Source organism: Heterodontus francisci, chromosome 24, assembly GCF_036365525.1.
Source record: "Heterodontus francisci isolate sHetFra1 chromosome 24, sHetFra1.hap1, whole genome shotgun sequence".
Taxonomy (NCBI): domain Eukaryota; kingdom Metazoa; phylum Chordata; class Chondrichthyes; order Heterodontiformes; family Heterodontidae; genus Heterodontus; species Heterodontus francisci.
Genome location: NC_090394.1, coordinates 24,846,958 through 24,867,782, shown reverse-complemented (window position 1 = coordinate 24,867,782; position 20,825 = coordinate 24,846,958). Strand labels below are relative to the sequence as shown.

General features: G+C 44.6%; 1 protein-coding gene across 1 annotated transcript in view; it reads right to left on the bottom strand.

The window, feature by feature from the left end:
* Nucleotides 1–20,825, bottom strand: part of slc29a4a (solute carrier family 29 member 4a) — a 168,834-nt gene that overhangs the window by 28,774 nt on the left and 119,235 nt on the right. Inside the window, exons 7-9 of the mRNA XM_068056811.1 lie at nucleotides 11,140–11,268; nucleotides 9,210–9,284; nucleotides 3,811–4,073 (exon numbers count right to left, since the gene is read on the bottom strand). Coding sequence (XP_067912912.1) covers nucleotides 3,811–4,073; nucleotides 9,210–9,284; nucleotides 11,140–11,268 — 467 coding nt within the window. The remainder of the gene's footprint in view (nucleotides 1–3,810; nucleotides 4,074–9,209; nucleotides 9,285–11,139; nucleotides 11,269–20,825) is intronic.

The following is a 20,825-nucleotide window of genomic DNA, read 5'->3' as shown; positions in this document are numbered from 1 at the left end:
AAACTTTAACTCTGTTTTTCTCTCTTGAATGGAGAGAGTGATAATGAGAGTTGGTAATGAACAACCCTAGACAGCGGTAGGGCTGGAGGTCAAACCCCTCCCCCAACTTCCTGTGAGCACAGGGAACAGAAAAAAGTTTTGATGAAAGGTCATCAACCTGAAACATGAACTTTGTTTTTCTCTCCACAGATACTCCACAGAGTGTTTCCAGCATTTTGTGTTTTTCTTAAAGGTCAAACATGTTCCAGGTCAGTTTGGCCAGAGTGAGGCAGGGAGGAGACAAGTCTCCTTTAAGATGGATGCTGGCCTAGGCTCAGATGGCTGATCAAGTTTCAAAGAGAAACATCCAAGAATCACAGAATCATTGGATAGTACGGCATAGAAGGAGGCCATTCAGCCCATTGAGTCTGCCAGCTATTTCGAAGAGCAATCCAGTTAGTCCCACTTCCCCTAGCTTGCTCTATATTCCTGCAATTTCTTCTCCTTCAAGTAGTTATTCAATTTCCTTTTGAAAGCTCCTAGTGAATCTGTTTTTTTAACCCTATCAGGTAGTACATTTCAAATCCTAACCACTCTTCACTTAAACAAGTTTTTCCTCATATCACCTCTGGTTCTTTTACCAATCACCTTAAATTTGTGCCCCCCCCCCCCCACCCCCCACCCCTCCAGCTATTGGTTTTTCTGCCATTGGAAACAGTTTTTCTTTATTTACTTGACCTTACCCCTTCATGATTTTAATACTGTAGAAAACAGAGAAAAGCACCTTTTTTTAGCCTGTTAAAGGGGTAAGTCCAATGATGAGGGTTCTTCATCTATCTCATCCATGCCAGGAAGTTGCAGGAGAGCATCGCCGTAGACTGGCAGATGTCTGACTCACAGTAGTACAGCTCACAGTAGTGTTCAGCCCAGTGGGGCATTTGTTTACTTCTGTCGATGAGTACTACATCGGCCGACCTCAGGGGAGCAACTTTGGTGATGGCAAGGCCAAGTGCCCTCTTGATATTTTCGTACATAGCTCATAGATTTCCTTTGTCACATGCAATTGGATTTCTTGACATAAGTTGAGCCAGTGTTTGTTTGTGCAGTATCTTCCTTTCCTTTGCACAACTGTCTTGGCTACTTTCAGGTCATCAGTGTCTTAGTTGTTGGATTTATATTGTATGTATGTCAGCATTGTGTATGCTTTGTTTTTTGCATCAATGAAAGATATCATCTCAGCTGAGTAGGCCTCAAACCAGCCCTTGCCTCGGGTTCTGCCTTTACCAAATGATGTTTCTGCTGCTTCATAGATGATTGTGCGTAGCGACTTCCAAGCTTCATCGATGCCAGCATCGGTGCTTCCCGTTAAGGCTTTGCTGGGTAGCAAGCATTCTAGCAACAGAGCAAAGTGCTGGTATTTGGCATCGTTGCTTATGCAAGGGACATTGATGTGTGGTGGGTATTGTGTTTAGAGCTGTGGAACTTTCAGGTGTGCCCCTTCACCCTGCTACTGATAAGAGAGTGGTCGGTGTCGCAATCTGCGCTATGGTAGGTGTGGGTGTGCCAAAAACACTGGGCAGATCGTGCCTCCTCATGATGACTAGCTCTAGTTGGTGCCAATGACCAGACATTGGGGGGCACCATAATACCTTGTGGCAATGTCTGCCCTGGAAGGAGGTGTTGGTGATGCAGAGTTCATTCAGGGCACAAAGCTCAAGAAGACTTTGTCCATTATCATTGATCTTGCCCACCCCATGATGACCAAGGCACACTGGCCATGAATCACTGTCTGCCCCAACACCTGCATTGAAATCACCCAGGATGAATAGCCTCTTGCCATTTGGGATGTTCCTCAGAACGTCACCTAGGGAGTCATAGAAATGCTCTTTATCTGAAATGCTGGTGTTCAGAGTTGATGCATAGACACATATGATGTTGACTGTGCCTCCATTGGATGATAACCACAGGGCGATGGAGGTGCTCCAAGGTTGCTACTGGCGGCTCATTGATGTCAGCCTGTTGCTCACCGCGAAGCCTACACCATGCCCACGGTGATCTTCAGCATTCTTTCCATGCCAGTAGAAGGTGTAATTAGCCTCTCGAATAGAGCCTGCATTGGCTAATCTGGTTTCTTGTAGAGCGGCAATGTCGACACCAAGCTTGAGTAGCTCACGGACAATCAGGGCTGTCTTGCATACACTTGCTGAGGAATGCGGGTCGTTGTTCATTCCAGCTTCCAAGCCGAAAGGTTACCTTTCTTTGTTTGCTGAGCAGCCTAGGCATGGGTTCAGGAGGTGCAGACTTGTCCAGCATCTGAACCCCCTCCTCTCAACCTCACAGGCTGGTGTCCAAAGGAAAGACAAAAGCCTATACACCTGGGGCCTATTCAGTAGCAGAATTTGCCGGAAGGTGCTAACTTGAGGGAAAGATCAACTGCAATAATACCAAACTGACCCTTAGGACCAAGGTGACGGTTTATAAGGCCTGTGCTCTCAGCACCTTACTGTATGGCTGTGAATCATGGGCGACTGACAGCTTCCAGGAAAAGAAGCTCAACAATTTCCATCTTCGCTGTCTGCTGCGCATTATGGGTATATCCTGGATGGACAAATTTGCAAATGTGGCAGCCCTCTCAAGGACAGAGCTCCCAAGTGTGTTGGCACTAATCAAACAGAGGCAGCTTTGCAGGATGAAAGATGGTCACATACCTAAGGACCTTCTGTATGGTGATGTAACCAGAGCCAGACAACCAGTGGGGCGCACAAAGCTCTGCTTCAAGGCAGCTTGCAAGCATGACATGAGGGCTCCAAATGTCGACGATCGCACTTGGGAGTCACTAGCCGGCGAAAGAGGGAAATGGCGACACACCCTGTGGACGGGTGCACACTACCACGATGACCAGTTGCTACAGCAGCTTGGCAACAGGCGCCAACATCAAAAACAACAACGCACAGCGTCACTTGGTGGCTTCATGTGCAGCACTTGTGGCAGAACCTGCCTCTCAAGGATTGGCCTTCACAGCCATCAACAAAACCAAGAGAAGACACCCACTTAAATGGATTGTTTGCTGTGTGTTCATCATCTTTCATAGATGGAAGGATACCAACCAAAGGGGTCAGTGTGGTGTACTCTTATTATATTCTTTCAGTTACAAGAACACACTGAATTTAAATTGGCCCTTTCCCTTAAATCTGCATGCATCACTCACAATAAAACCATAGAGCACAATAGTATTGGATTATTTCTACATAGGATGACCAAAGGTGAAATCCTGGCTAAGACCAATATTTCAGTTAAATTTAGTTGAACCCAACTCTAGTAACATCCAATACTTACATTCCTGTCTTAATCTGCAGCACGCTAACCAAACATGCAAATTCTATCCGATATCAGTTATACCGGTTCCCCAAGTTGGTCCCAAATGTGTTTTCCTGATTGGTTAATTTGCAAATGTTGTTGGTCTGGCCCCAAGCCATGCAATGATATGCAAAATCATTTAAAATGGCCATTTATTTTGCCAAAAAAAATTGTCAAACTTATATTAATTTGTTTACTGGTATTAAGTGCAATATCATAAATTCCCTTCCAACCAAAGGTGATGTCCCTGCATCAAAACAACATGGGCCTTGTCTCTCTCCACAAACAATCTTTAATGATGGCCACCACAATTCCTCCCAGCCGAAAAGGGAATATTTGGACCATGACTGAAACAGGAAAAACTTGGGATGCAATCATGGGAACCAGTCTTCAAACTGCACAGTACCCTGTGAGAGATCCTGTCTAACAGCAGTTTCACTCGTACAATGTGAAGTAAAAACTTACAAATCTTACTTCTTCTGTATTGACATTATGATGGACCCGGTAGCCTGGGCCCTGATCCACATGACCGTTGCCCTTTAGACGTTCATGGCCCCTGCTACTATGAGAGGTATAATATCGCACAAACTGTGTTCTTTTCACCAGCAAATGCAAGATGAAGCACATCATCTCCATTCCAATCGAAATGAAGAAGAAGACAATGGTGTTTTTCCTTTCATCTGAAAGCAGGAGTTTGGTAAAAATTCTGCTGAGGGAAATGATGACACCAGCAGTGCCTGTAATGGAGGAAAAACAATCTCTTAGTGTACATTGCTGATAACAATGAAGAAACACAATCTTTCCATAGAGTGCACATGCTTTTCCCTCCAATTTTCTCCTCTATTCTTCCAAATTATTCATCACTCATTCAGTACTCAAAACATTCAATCACCGCAGCCCAAATCGAATGTTTAAGTATGAAGGCAAAACAGTAGAATATAGAATCATATGGTACAGAAGGCCGTTCAGCCCATCATGCCAGTGCCAACTCTTTGAAAGAACTATCCAATGAGTCACACTCCCCTTCCCTTTCCCCATAGCCCTGCAGAATCAGATAGGTTAGTCTCAACCCAGTTGACAGGCATTACACTGGTACTAATTTTTAAAAATTTGTTCATGGGATGCGGGCGTCGCTGGCTAGGACAGCATTTATTGCCCATCCCTAATTGCCCAGTGGCGCAGTGGTTAGCACCGCAGCCTCACAGCTCCAGGGACCCGGGTTCAATTCTGGGTACTGCCTGTGCGGAGTTTGCAAGTTCTCCCTGTGTCTGCGTGGGTTTCCTCCGGGTGCTCCGGTTACCTCCCACATGCCAAAGACTTGCAGGTTGAGAGGTTAATTGGCCATTATAAAATTGCCCCTAGTATAGGTAGGTGGTAGGGAAATATATAGGGACAGGTGGGGATGTGGTAGGAATATGGGATTAGTGTAGGATTAGTATAAATGGGTGGTTGATGGTCGGCACAAACTCGGTGGGCCGAAGGGCCTGTTTCAGTGCTGTATCTCTAAACATAAACATAAACATAAACAAAAGGTGGTGGTGAACTGCCTTCTTGAACCGTTGCAGTTTGTATGGGATAGGTATACCCACAGTGCTGTTAGGAAGGGAGTTCCAGGATTTTGACCCAGCGACAATGAAGGAACGACGATATAGTTCCAAGTCAGGATGGTGTGTGGCTTGGAGGGGAACTTGCAGGTAGTGGTGTTCCCATGTATCTGCTGTCCTTGTCCTTCTAGGTGGTAGAGGTCACAGGTTTAGAAGCAGCCTTGATGCATTGCTGCAGGTCATCTTGTAGATGGTACACACTACTGCCACCGTGCGTCAGTGGTGGAGGGAGTGAATGTTGAAGGTGGTGAATGGGGTGCCAATCAAGCGGGCTGCTTTGACCTGGATGGTGTTGAGCTTCTTGAGTGTTGTTGGAGCTGCACCTATTCAGGCAAGTGGAAAGTATTCCATCACACTCATGACTTGTACCTTGTAGATGGTGGACAGGCTTTGGGGAGTTCGGAGGTGAGTTACTCGCCGCAGGATTCCTAGCCTCTGACCTGCTCTTGTAGCCATGGTATTTGTATGTTTCTGGTCTATGCTAACCCCATAGAATGTTGATAGTGGGGGATTCAGCGATGGTAATGCCATTGAATGTCATGGAGAGTTGGTTAGATTCTCTCTTGTTTGAGATAGTCATTGCCTGGCACTTGTGTGGCGCGAATGTTACTTGCCACTTATCAGCCCAAGCCTGATATTGTCCAGGTCTTGCTGCATTTCTACACGGACTGCTTCAGTATCTGAGGAGTCGCGAGTGGTGCTGAACATTGTGCAATCATCAGCGAACATCCCTACTCCTGACATTATGAAGGTCATTGCTGAAGCAGCTTAAGATGGTTGGGCCTAGGACAGTACCCTGAAGAACTCCTGCAGTGATGTCCTGGAGTTCAGATGATTGACCTCCAACAACCATAACCATCTTCCTTTGCGCTCCAACCAGCAGAGAGTTTTCCCCCTGATTTCCATTGACTCCAGTTTTGCTAGGGCTCTTTGATGCCATACTCGGTCAAATGTTGCCTTGATGTCAAGGGCAGTTACTCTCACCTCAGCTCTTGAGTTCAGCTCTTTTGTCCATGTTTGAACCAAGGCTATAATGAGGTCAGGAGCTGAGTGGCCCTGGCAGAGCCCAAACAGAGCATCAGTGAGCAGGTTATTGCTAAGCAAGTACTGCTTGATAGCACTGTCGATGACACCTTCCATCACTTCATTGATGATCGAGAGTAGACTGATGGGCGGTAATTGACGGGGTTGGATTTGTCCTACCTTTTGTGTACAGGACATACCTGGGCAATTTTCCACATTGCAGGGTAGATGCCAGTGTTGTAGCTGTACTGGAACAGCTTGGCTAGGGTGTGGCAAGTTCTGGAGCACAGGTTTTCAGTACTATTGCCGGAATGTTGTCAGGGCCCATAGTCTTTGCAGTCCAGTGCCTTCAGTCATTTTTGATATCACGTGGAGTAAATTGAATTGGCTGAAGACTGGCATCTGTGATGCTGGGGACTTCAGGAGGAGGCCAAGATGGATCATCAACTCGGCACTTCTGGCTGAAGATTGTTGCCAATACTTCAGCCTTATCTTTCGCACTGATGTGCTGGGCTCCCCCTTCATTGAGGATGGGGATATTTGTGGAGCCACCTCCTCCTGTTAGTTGTTTAATTGTCCACCACCATTCACGACTGGATGTGGCAGGACTGCAGAACTTAGATCAGATCCGTTGGTTATGGGATCGCTTAGCTCTGTCTATCGCATGCTGCTTACGCTGTTTGGCACACAAGCAGGCCTGGGTTGTAGCTTCACCAGGTCGATACCTCATTTTGAGGCATGTCTGGTGCTGCTCCTGGCATGCCTTCCTGCACTCTTCATTGAACCAGGGATGATCATCCAGCTTGATGGTAATGGTAGAGTGGGGGATATGCCGAGCCTTGAGGTCACACACAAGGTTCAGTACAATTCTGCTGTTGCTGATGGCCCACAGTGCCTTATGGATGCCCAGTTTTGCATTGGTAGATCTGTTCGAAATCCATCCCATTTAGCACGGTGGTAGTGCCACACAAATGATGGAGGGTATCCTCAATGTGAAGACAGAACTTGGTCTCCACAAATACTGTGCGGTAGTCACTCCTACCAAACTGTCATGGACAGATGCATCTGCGGCAGGCAGATTGGTGAGGACAAGATCAAGTATGTTTTTCCCTCTTCTTGGTTCCCTCACCACCTGCCGCAGACCCAGTCTAGCAGCTACGTCCTTTAGGACTCGGCCAGCTGTGGTGCTACTGAGCCACTCTTGGTGATGGACATTGAAGTCTCCCACATAAAGGTCATTTTGCGCCCTTGCCACCCTCAGTGCTTCCTCCAAGTGTTGTTCATCAGCTGAGGGGGTATGGTAGGTGGTAATCAGCAAGAGGTTTCCATGTTTGACCTGATGCCATGTGACTTCATGGGGTCCAGCATTGATGTTGAGGACTCCCAGTTCAACTCCCTCCCGACTTTATACCACTGTGCTTCCACCTCTGGTGGGTCTGTCCTGCCAGTGGGACAGGACGTACCCAGGGATGTGATGGTGGTGTTTGGGACATTATCTGTCAGGTATGATTCTATGAGTATGACTGTGTCAGGCTGCTGCTTGACTAGTCTGTGGGACAGCTCTCCCAACTTTAGCACAAGCCCCCAGATGTTAGTAAGGAGGACTTTACAGGGTTCGGTTTGCCGTATTCGTTTCCGGTGCCTAGGTCGATGTTGGGTGGTCCGTCCAGTTCATTCCCTATTAACTTTGTAGCAATTTGATACAACTGAGTGTCTTGCTAGGCTATTTAAGGGTCAACCACATTGCTGTGGGTCTGGAGTCACATATAGGCCAGGCCAGGTAAGGCCAGCAGATTTCCTTCCCCGAAAGGGCATCAGTGAACCACATGGGTTTTACGACAATTGACAATGGTTTCATGGCCATCATGAGACTAGCTTTTAATTCCAGATTTATTAATTGAATTCAAATTCCACCTGCTGCTGTGGTGGGATTCGAATCCATGTCCCCAGAGCAATACCTTGGGTCTCTGGGTTATTAATCCCGTAACAATACCATTACACCACCGCCTCCCCTGACACGGTGGAGGGCGGGAGGCAGTTCTGTTTGGGAGTATATTACAATACAGCTTGTAGAAAGTAATGGTGAAACTGTACAGTGCTCTGGACAGTCCACACCTCCAAGTATTGTGCTGAGTCTTTCAAGCCCCACAGCAGTTCAGCAAAGGGCCACAGGACAAATCTCTACCCTCAGATAACCGAAGAAACTCAATCTAGTGAAACATTAACTCTTACTCCAAATGGTTCTATGGGCACCAGTTATCTTCCGATGCCTTGGCCAAGTACCCATTCTTTAAGCATGTCTATTTAAATGAAGGCCTGCGTAGCTGAGCCCAATTCTCACCACATATGCAAATTTTTCAACAGGGATGACTGGATAGTATCTTCAAACAGGAATCCTGGCAGACGATTCCTTTTGCCAGCCCAGGGCACAGAGGACAAGTATCGTGTTTCAATTGGCTCCCTGAACAGGATGTATTCAATCTGTAAAGATTGTGCATTGAAATCGGGGCCTTGCTGGCCTATATGGCTCCGTATCATACTGGGAAGTCCATTTACCCAATAAGCTTTCTCCTTTAAGGAGAATTCGTACCCATTCATTGCAGCTATTGTGGTTGAAACTGTTAACAGAATACTGTGAAATTTTGCCTTAGCAAAAGCCAGCACAAAGCCAGCTCTGCTTTCTAGCTGAATCTCTAATCCAGTTGAAGATGATTTGATGCAACTTGATAGCCAAAACCAAACCTGACCTTGCTGGAATAGATGGTTGTTTTCCAACCCTTCAGGATTGTTCTGGAGTTTCCAGGAATTGAAAATTAATCTCCTGCCACTACTATGGATAATTCAGGAGATTAATTACAGGCACATTCAGTTTTTTTGTGTGTTTTTCATTTTCTTTGAACACTTTCATTTCTTTGATATAAAAATATTGGAGGGTGGAGGGGAAGGATTGTTTGACTGGGAAGGGTGGTTGGAGGTAGGAAGTCATGTGATGAAACCTCCAGGAATATGTGCAACCAGAGTTGGCAACTCTAACAGATGCCGACAGAACTTAATTACTTTGGAGTACATCATACTAAACTATTAAAATAAAACAAGAAATATCACAGGCATTAGAAACAGTCGGCAAGTAACTTCCTAAAAGCAATTGAGGCCTTCCTATAAATATTTTCAATATCTGTAAGTTTTGGGATTTCTATCAAAGCCCGTCCATTGGAATTGTTTAAAACAAGTGGAGCAAGTACTCACTTTCACCTGTCATCACCCCTTGTGTGTAGCGTTTGGGCAACATCCCTGTGTAACCATAGAAACTTGATTGCTGCACTTAATATGAAAGAAAGGAAATGTACAAAATTAGTTGTCAATTTAAATAGCCTGTTTGCCCACCCAGTAAGTTCCTGATCATACTGTGGGGAGGCATTTAGTGATGGTGAGGTTCTTCCTCACTAAGTGACAAGGGACAAGGATTATGCTGTTGGGATTGTATGCTCAATTAAAAAGTGTTCAAAGTGTTGCATAGCTTGTGTTACACCACAGTGAGAGGTTACTGTACTTGCATTGTTAGTTTACCAATTTACCAGTTCTTGAGGCAGAAATCAGAGCCAATTCCTATATGTTACCCACTTCCTTCTACCTCCAAAATATTGTCTCCCTCCAACCCTACACTTCCTCACTGCTGCTGAGACCTTGACCCATGCTTTTATCACTTTGAGTCTTGGTTTCCCTCGCACTCTCCTGGCCGGCATCCCCACCTCCAGATTCCGCAGCGTCCGGTCAAGATCATTCAGATTGTCACAGTCCATGCTAAATCCTAGACTCCCACCATCATGGACCTTGTAACACTTCACTGGCTTCTGATTCAGTGATTCATAGGAACAGAGTAGGCCATTCAGCCCTTGAGCTGTTCTGCAGGTTCAATGAGATCATGGCTTATCTGTATCGTAACTCCATCTAGCTGCCTTGGTTCTGTAACCCTCAATACCCTTGCCTAACAAAAAAACCTAGCAATCTCTGTTTTGATATTTTCAGTTGACTCCCACCCCTTCCCTCTGCAAGTTCCAGATGTCCTCTACCCTTTGAAACATCTAAAAATCCTTGCTCTCATTTTCAAATCCCTCTGTGGCCTGCCCACCCTATCTCAATAATCTCCTCCAGCCACATACACTCTCCTCTCAGGCATTGTCTTACACCTCTCTCCCTACACACTCTGGTCTATCCTTGGTAGCTATTCCTTCAGTTACTCTACCCTCATTCTATGCACCTTCCTCCCTGAACACTCCCATTCTATCACCTACTCTCTACTTGCAAAAAGCTTCCTAAAAGATCCTTCTCTACAACCTGTGCTTTCACAACACAACCTAGCCTTTCTGCTCCCCTTACTCTCCAGCTTTGTTCTCTGCACTGTAAAGCATTCCTGTGTATGCGGAGAGCCGTAGAAGCACAAGTTGTTCTCCTATTCACTTCATTCCTTTTTTACAGTCAGTTCCATTTTTCTACCATGAAGCATCTGAGAAAAAAAAACATTTCTGCACAATAGTGTTAAGGGTTTGTTTAGTGCTATTAGAATCACACAGCACAATATCACAACTCTTTACACATTGTAAAGGTTAAAATGAATGACAACCACATTGCAGCCTGCACAGACTAATCTGAGCTCTCAGACAAAACCGGAATAAAAGAGATGACAAACAAAGGAAATTAAAAAACGGGGAATATTGTAAACTGGCATGCAGGGCTGTGCATTGGTTATCCATTGCATGGAATGGCAGGACTTTGTTGATCGCTCCGTCATTCTTCACTGGTTTTCTACCATGGGCACAAGATTGGGAGAGGTGCCTGTACAGGAAAAGGGAGGGGAGGAAAGTTGGGGGCTGAGGGAAGGAGGAGAGGGAAGCGAGGAGGGCGAAGCAGGGGAGGAAGGCGTGGAGTTGGTGGTTAAACAGGGGTCATGCTACTTCAGCTGTTCTCATGGACCTCGTAGCCACTTAGAATTAGTGCAGACTGCCTGTAATTTCCAGCCCCACTCATTTGGCTGAAGATTGATGCGTAACACATACCTATCCAAAGGAGGTGGAGAAAATACATAAACAAGGAAGGGAAAAATGGTCACAAGAGTGGTGGAGCAAGGTTAACAGATGTTACAAATTACATTCAAACAAATGCTAGAGTGCAGCCTTACCCGTGCAGCCGAAAGCTACAATCCCCACCGCTGCCAGGTTGATGGCATAGGCCTGCTGTACTGTAAAAAGCTCGAGCCAAACATCGCAGATACTCACAAACATAAGGGGTCCCAAAGCAAACAGGTAACCTGTCACCAATCAAACAAATGAAACTCAGTTTAACCCATAGTGCATGTAATGCTGGTGACCCCATCACTATCATTAATGTTGGTCTCAGTACATTTCCTACTTTTCTCACAATGGTTTCTACTGCAAGTAAAGCAATGTATCCAGCTGCTGATAGAGAAACCTGCCTGGTTAAAATGAATATGAACCGCCCAGACACTTCACCCTGGCTAACTACTTAGGTGTCCCTTCCTTACTCTGCCCCTGCCTCAAACAATCAGAACCAGAACCTATATTATAGTAAGACTTGCAGGGCTAAATTTTATTACACTGCCTCTGCTCCCGGTGGCGGGTGTGCAAAATGGCGGCCGCCGCACGTGGCCATTTAGCATAATGACGGCGGCCGTCCCCCCCAATCACATGGTAGGGCCAGCATTGGGGACGCCGTTCACAGCGTCATCCGATGTTGGAGCAGGTGTTGGCACCACGTTTAAAAGGCTGCCAGGCCTGCATTTACTCTCTGCTTTCTTTCAGCATCAGGTTCCTGAGGCTAAAAGTCTGTGCTCTTCAAAACGTTACTTTATCTGCAAACAGCCCCCCTTCACATCATTATAACAATGGCAGATAGATAATCAAGAGTGACCCCACGCTTCAGTGATGCCTCCCTGCTGATTCTCCTCCAGGCTGCAAGGGAAAAGCAGGAGGTCCTTTTCTCCAACTATGGCAAGACGAGGTCCTCCCGCCCGACCAAGCAAGCTTGGACAGAGATCGAAGAGGAAGTTAGGAGCCATGGGGTCACCCGTCATAACTGGGTGCAGTGTAGGAAGAGGGTCAATGACCTCCTACACTCAGTCGAGGTAAGTTGCGCAGTTCCAGATAGCTTGGTGTGATTTGCTTGCCCACAAGTGTAATACCGCACAGTTGCCAGAGCCAGTTCAATGACAGGAAGGTCAAAGCATAATGATGGCAGATGACTGACTGCATATGTGAGACCGGTCTCCCTCGTTTCTAACTCAGTCCAATTGAGACCCATGACAGGTAGAGTCAGTATGGGAGCAGAGACATCCCCCAGGTGCTGATGAGGAGCCCATGTTAGTGTTTACACGATGTAGATACGTTTGGAACTTGACAATAACTGCATCTTTGATCCTTCAGGAGAAGAGGGCCCACAACAGCTGGGAGGCGGCCAGGACCAATAGCAGGGTACCTGACCTGTGGCCTCTGTCTCAGGCCGAAGACGAGGCGCTCAAGTTAGCCGGGAGCCAAGGAGGATATACCATACTGGACGTCGAGCTTGGGTTCCCAGTTGAAGAGAGTGATTATTGCCAAACACAGAATGACTCAATATTAAATTTTGCAGTGATACGCAATGCTGCCATCATTGGGACATGTGCACCATAACATCTAAATGTCTGTTCCTTACATAGTATCTTGCAGGGCGCCGCTCACAAATGATTCCAGACAAGGATCGAATGACGACAACTCTGTGCACTTCTGAACGATGATTTATCACCACTTAGAGGATGCAGAGTCCCATGACTTTTCTACACCCTCCACCCATGCAGATACTTTCACCTTGGTGGGTATCCGATTGGCATGAGATTCGGGGTCACAATCTGGTGAGAGCACCACACACACACCCGTGCAGCTGGCTGCAGCAGAGACAGCTGAGGTCTCTGACAGTCAGAGGACTATGGGTGGCCAGGCCCATGCTGAGCCCCAGGCCGTTGATGAGCATCTGGTGTTGGCAGCACCGGGCATGCTGGTATTGCAGGGAGAGGTAAGGCAACATCTGGCAAAGATGCCAGAGGCCATGCGCAGCCAAGAGCGGACGATGGAGGAGTCCATCCATGCCATGACTGCTGCCATGTCCCAAGTATATAAGCGCATGGCCTCCTCCATCGAGAGGTTGGCGACCCTCATGGAGATACTCTTTCCAAGATGTGCCATGACCTGCAAATCTTCACCTTGGCCATGACTTCAAATCAGCAATGGCAGGGCAATAGAAGGACTAGGAGTCTGGAGAGCTTTGCTGCTCCTAGTCCTTATTCAGAGAGCAGGGAAGTTCCAACGAACCTTGAGTGGGAGGAGGAGAGGATGTGCTCCACATCTGTCGTGTGATTGCCTTTAAGAGTGATTGTCCCTTTAAGATTTTAATATGATATGAGCTAAGTACCAGGATGCAGTCATGTGACTACATGCCAGTCTCACTCTGTAACTATAACACCAAGAGGCAGCTTCTGTAAGTAGTTAGCTCTATACTGTGTATATTAGTTAGCTTTAATAAACCTGTTTAGAGATCTTCAATCAACTGAACGCCATGCATCTCATTTCTGATGCATCAGACAACATAAAAAGCTTCTCATTACAACATCCCCTTAGGGTGATTCGAGTGTGGACACTGGCTCCTCAGCCCCTCTGCCAGTGAGTCCAGCTCCAGTAGCCGTGACGCCTGAGGACAGTCCTGCACCACTGCAGGAAGCCTTCAGGCAGCTGGGGCCCTCCAGGCGTCAGGCACCCAGAGGACGACAGCCGAAGTCATCATAGGCCAAGGGATGTCCTGATCAGCATCATGTCTCCAGTCCAGCTGCTAGTGCAGAGGTTACACCGCAAAGGAACACTCACAAACATATTAAAAAGTCACCTTGACACATATGGGTATTCATGGGTGAGACAGATATGCCATGTTTACTTTAATTAAATGTGTTTTTCTGCCCATCATCAGCCTTTATTGTTTGAAAACCACATTCCACCATGGAATGTTTGTGACTCCTGCAATCCCATCATAGCCTTACATCATTGCCAATGTGACCACTGACATCATTAACATGCCAATGAGCATGATGTTTCATTGCACAAATGATGTCACATCAGCACTGGCTCAATTTGATGCTACCATATATGCTGATGAAACAGACAGTACAGAGGCAGAGGACTTGAGACAATGGCCATGATGGTGAGTTTTGGTAGCAAGCATATTTATTGAAATTCATGGATTGTGAAAGTGCCAAATTATTAGTCTCTGCTTGGCCTCCCTTGCTCGCTGTTCCCCATGCCTGGCCTCCATCAATGTGCACGCTTGGCCTTGAGTGCCCAAGCATGCTTGGCCTTGAGTGCCCTCTGTGTTCTATTCATTGAAGGATGTCTCATGCCCTCATATTTCTTCATCTTGCAAGGCCTCCCCCCTCTGTAGTGCTATGTTGTGTAGAATGCAGCAGACCACAATGATGTGCCCAACCTCGTCTGGGGCATACTTAAGGGTTCCACCAGATCTATCAAGACAGTGGAACCGCATCTTCAGCAAACCAATGGCCTGCTCAATGGTCGCTCGGGTGGATCCGTGGCAGGTGTAGCCCATTTCCCCAAGAATCCACCCTTGAAGGTGAGTGGGGGGGAGTAAAAAGCAGTGGCACCTGGGACTGGTGAAGTATTTATGAGTCATGGCAGCTTCCTGGGAAGTGGGCACACATTTGCAGGAAGCATTTTCTGTGGGTTGTGAATCTTTGGAATTCTCTACCCCAGAGGGCCGTGGAAGCTCAGTCATTGAGTATGTTTAAAGCAGAAATTGACAGATTTCTAAATACAAATGACATAAAGGGGATATGAGGATAGTGTCATGGTCCTGTAGTTTTTTTTCCCGGGAATATGTGGTTTGCCTTTAAGGCTTGCAAAGGATCAGTATTGCTTTAAGAACCAGCAAGCCTCAGGAGTTATAGGAAGGTGCATTTACGTTGCCTTAGCAACAGCCATTTGGAGACTGCGATTCAAAGGGTGCATTCTCATTACCATAGATACAGCCACTGGGAGTGACTATTAAGCAATACATTTGTTACAATTCAATTTTAAACTGGCTTTTTAATTGAAGACTGTTTGTTCTAACAGAGCACAGACAGAGAGACACACAGACAGACAGCTGTGATGTTTAGCACCTGAAAAAGAACTCTCAGCCATTCAAACTGAAGGAATAGGATTTTAGTCTGTTTTATTATTATCTCTCAAAATTCTAAAAAAGTCAAGCCAAAACAGAGATCTCTGGTAATTTAAACTGAAGGAAGGGAAGTTAATCTGTGACAATCTTTAATCCCTCAAAAACTCTAAAGTCAGATTGATTCTATTGGAAGTGTTTGCAAGTTATTAATCGTTGAAATTCGCTGGAGAAGGAAAGCATCACCAACTACTGAAGTTAGACTACAGACTGTTATACTGTGGAAGAACCTTTTTTCCTGCATCGGACGACTTCAAGCAACATTCTGTGAGGACTTCAAGCAACGTTGGACTGTAAATTTGCAAGAACTCTAATTTTTCTATTTTAAAAGTTGTTTATATCGTCCTAGTGTTTAAGCATTTAGTTCTTCTAATTAAAGAGTTAATTTGTTGATTTAAAGACACCTGGTTTGGGTAGCCTCATTTGGGGATTAATAGATGGTACAATTTGGCTGGGTCTTTCTTTAATTTGGAAAGTTTTAAATGATATGTTAGGTGATCTGTGGAGTGACGGGATTGAATTAACAGTGCGTTTCTCCCACCACAATCAGAATCGTATATTTTGATTGGGAGCTTTGACTGGAGCGGTCGGTCATAACATATTTATTGGGGGCTTGTCCCAGTATTTGAATAACATATTAATAGGGAGGTCACCGAGATTTGAATCACATATTAATTGAGTTTCTGGATTTGAATCATATCTTAATTGGGGGCTCGCTTGCAGTTGAATCATATTTAATTTGGTGGCTCACATCTGGGATCAGAATCAGACTAATCTAGAGGATTCACATTTGGAATCATAGTCATTACTCGTCTCTGGGATAACATATTTAATTTAATAACAGATTAATTGCTCTCGAGTCTGGGATCTTATCAAATGGAAACTTGATTGTTGAGATCTAAATCTGACTCCAATTACAATGAAATTAAAAGAACTAGGTTTCTTGTATAATAAGGTACAGTCTATACCATTGTTATGGCATTAGTGGTTGTAGCAGAGTTTTTGGGAAAGCAAAATGTTTCCCTGAATGACTTGATAACTTTAACTAAGAACAAATTAAAAGAATTGGCAGTGAAATTGGGGTTGGAATTGAAATCAGGTGGATAAAAAGCAGAGATAATTGAAATAATAGCCAAACATCTGGAATTAGTAGAAGATGATGATGATGATGATGATGATAATACAGGTGAAGGGCAATACGAGGAACAAGAAAGGGAATACGAGAGACATGAAGGTAATAGGTCCGAGACTGATGCAGTGGAATTGGCTAGGATTCAGTTAGAAATTTTAAAAACTGGAGCTTGAGCAGGAAAAATAATTAAGAAAACTTGAATTTCAGAGAAAGAGTGAAAGAGAAGAGAGGGAATTTAAATTAAAAGAGATGGAACTAAGACAAAAGGGTAGTCTTAAATCCAGGGAAAGTTTGGGTCAAGAAGAATCTGAATTTAGATCAGGACCCAGCGAGAAGTTGTTTTAATTTATATAGGTTCTTCCTAAGTTCGATGAAAGGGACATAGAGGCATTTTTCATGTCTTTTGAAAAAATAGCCAAACAGATGAAATGGCCGAAAGAAAGCTGGACATTGCTCATGCAGGGCAGGCTAGCAGGCAGAGCTCATGAAGCTTATGCCATGCTTTCTGAAGAGGCTGCTGCAGATTATGAGATGGCAAAAAAGGCTATTCTCGCTGCGTATGAGTTAGTCCCTGAAGCTTACCGTCAGAAGTTTAGGAACTTACGGAGATTGACTGGGCAGACATATTTAGAATTTGAGAGGGTGAAGCAAATGAATTTTGACCGTTGGATACAGGCATTAAAGATAGAAACCACATAGGAGAACCTTCGAGAATTAATTCTCTTAGAAAAGTTTTAAAAACTCCATTCCTTCAGTAGTGAGAACTCATATAGATAACCTGAAAGTTTTGAAAGCTAGACAAGCAGCAGAGATTGCTGATGATTTTGAGCTTGTGAATAAGCCAACCTATTTTGTCTGTCACCCCAATAAACCCGAGAAGGATAGAAAGTGGGAGAGTGAAAGGAAGGCAAGTAGCCAAGGATAAGAAGGAACAGCTGGAAATGCCCCAGGAACACTTTCTAAGGTCAGAAAGGAAGGTGCTGAGGGTAGAAGTGAGGTTCATCTTCGTTCAGTGTGCTGGAAATTGCGAGGTAAACCCGTAGGACTTGTTGGGGTACGCAAAGTTAGTGCAGAGGAAAAGACTCTGACTGAGAGAGTAGCAGACCAGGCTATAGCTTTAACGACAGCTGTGAATGTGAAACCAGATACTAAAACTAAGAGGAGTGTAGAGGTTAAGAATAAAATACCTGAGAGTTATAGTGAATTTTTATCAAAGGGGAGAGTAACTCCATATCCTGTAAGTGAGGCAGGAAAACCTATCAATATACTCAGCGACACAGGAGCAACCCAAACACTCTTGCTGGGGAAAGATATGAGGTTTCCACCAGATAGTAACTTGAACGCTAAAGTTTTAGTTAATGGAACTGGTGGGGTGTGTATACCCGTACATTTGTATAAAGTATGCCTAGAGGATAACTTAATAACTGGGGTAGTAACTGTAGGTGTTGTCCACAGTTTACCAGTAAAGGGAATTGATCTACTCCTAGGAAATGATTTGGCAGGATCAAAAATATCAGTTTCTCCTATGGTTACAGAGGAACCAAGTGAAATTAAGAAAACGGAGCAATTACAGGAGCAAGTTCCTGGAATATTTCCTGCATGCGTAGTTACCCGAGCAATGGCTAAACAGGATCCAATGTCGGAGGTAAAAGGGGCACCACAAATAGATAATCAGGCATCTGAAACCTTATTTGGGGATTTAGATAATCCAAATGAGATGTTTAACAGATCGTTTATCATTGCAGCACAGCAAGCTGATCCAGAGATCTACCAAATAGCACAGACGGCTCTGTCAGAAGCTGAGGTGAATGGAGTTCCAAGAGGCTATTATATGGCAAACAGGGTTTTGAGGAGGAAATGAAGACTGCCTCATAGACCTGCCGACAAAGACTGGACAGTTGTTGAACAGATAGTGGTACCACCTAAATATCGACAAGGATTATTAAGGTTAGCGCACAACATTCCTTTTTCAGGACATAGGGGAATTCGGAAGACCAAATCACACATAAGCAAACATTATTAATGGCCAGGTCTTTCAAAGGATGTGAGACAATTTGTCACCTGTCAAATGGTGGGAAAACCACAACTTACCATAAAACTAGGCAATGAGGTATTAGTGTTGTTACCGTCACAGGTAGCACTAGTGAAAGCATGGTTCAGTGGCCCATATAGAGTGATCAAAAGAGTGGGTAAAGTAGGTTACTTAATTGACACCCCTGATCGCCGGATGAAGAACCGGTTGTGTCACATTAATATGCTCAGAGCATATTACCACAGGGAGGAGGAGAAGCCAGTACAGGTATGTCAGGTAATCAGGACTGTGGAGAAGGAAAAGGATAGTGAGGATGAGGCAGAAGTAGGCCTAGGAAATTCTCAGATTGAACCTCCAACTATCCAATCAGCGAATGAAGAATAGCTAGGAAAATTAAACGATAGGCTTTTACACTTCGAGGCAAAACCGCGTGAAGTCCTAACCAGAGTTTTCACAATGTTTCAAAAAGTTCTTAGGGATAAGACAGGATGTACAACCTTAGCCACGTATGATGTGGGTATAGGGGGAACCATTACTTTAAAACGACATCTTTGTTGCTTAGGTCCAGATAGACAGGCCCAAGTGGAAGCAGAGGTACAATGCATGCTGAAGGGCAGCTTAGATGAACCTAGTCAGGACAGCTGGAATTCGCAGATGGTCTTGATGACTAAACCTGGTGGGACGACTCAAACTTGCATAGACACTAGAAAAGTCACTGTGGTAAAGAAGGCAGACTCCTACCCAAATTCTCATTTAAAGGACTCTAAGGACAGAATGGGCAACACAATGAGTCTTAAAGAGACAGATGTGTTGGAAGGATACTGTCAAATTCCTTTGACACCCCAGGGTAAGAAAAAAATCAGCTTCTGTTACACCGGACAGGGTTTTCCAGTGTCAAGTGAAGCCACATAGGTTAAAGGGTATTCAAGAAACTTCTCAGAGAGTGGTGAACCCAGTAGTGGTCAGTCCTCCAAGCTGTGCAGCTCACCTGGCTGAGGTGATGGACAATAGGGACACGTGGAAGGAAAGCATGAAACAATTGGAAGACTATGCTTGGAAATTTAAAATGGGTTTATTGGAACAACCTCTTGAAAAGTTAAAGTCGAAATGTTCTGGTGGAACTTGGAACTGTAGTCTAACCATTTTTTTTTAGAAATGTGTATATCTGTAATACATGAAAGAAAAAAAAAGTTAGCGTTTTTTTCAATTTGTTTTTTTTTACCCATTGTAATGAAACGCATTTCAGGAATGCGCTAGGGGCGGACATGTCACGTCCTGTATATTTTTTTTTCGGGAATATGCGGTTTGCCTTTAAGGCTTGCAAAGGATCAGTATTGCTTTAAGAACCAGCAAACCGCAGGAGTTATAGGAAGGTGCATTTTTGTTGCCTTAGAAACAGCCATTTGGAGACTGCGATTCAAAAGGCGCATTCTCGTTACCATAGGTACAGCCACTGGGAGTGAGTATTTAGTGATACATTTGTTACAATTCAATTTTAAACTGGCTTTTTAGTTGAAGACTGTTTGTTCTAACAGAACACAGACACAGAAACATACAGACACAGCTGGTGTTGGCACCAGAAGAAAGAGCTCTCAACCATTTAAACTGAAGGAATAGGATTTTTGAACTGTTTTATTATTATCTCTCAAAATTCTAAAAAAGTCAAGCCAAAACAGAGATCTCTGGTAATTTAAACAGAAGGAAGGGAAGTTAGACTGAGACAATCTTTTATCCCTCAAAAACTCTAAAGTCAAATTGATTCTATTGAAAGTGTTTGCAAGTCATTAATTGTTGAAATTTGCTGGAGAAGGAAAGCATCACTGACTGATGAAGTTAGACTACAGACTGTTCTACTGTGGAAGAACCTTTTTTTCCTGCATCAGACAACTGTGAGGACTTCAAGCAACATTGGACTGTAAATTTGCAAGGGCTCTAATTTTTTCTATTTTAAATGTTGTTTATATCTTCATAGTGCTTAAGAATTTAGTTCTTCTAATGTAAGAGTTAATTTGTTGATTTAAAGACACCTGGTTTGGTTAGCCTCATTCGGAGATTAATAGATTAATTTGGCTGGGTCTTTCTTTAATTTGGGAAGTTTTAAATGATATGTTAGGCAATCTGTGGAGCGACGGGATTGAATTGTCAGTGCGTTTCTCCCACCACAATCGGCATCGTATATTTTGATTGGGGGCTTTGACTGGAGCGGTTGGTCATAACAATAGTGTGGGAAAAAGGCATTGAAGTGGATGATCAGCCTTGATCATATTGAATGGTGGGGCTGGCTTGATGGGCCGAATGGCCTACTCCTGCTCCTATGTTCCTATGGTCGCATACCAGCTGGGTATTAATTGAATGAAACCCTTTTCTGTTCATGAAGGTGGCTGGTTTGTCTGTGAGAGCCTTGATGGCCACATGCCTAATCATGCCTTGG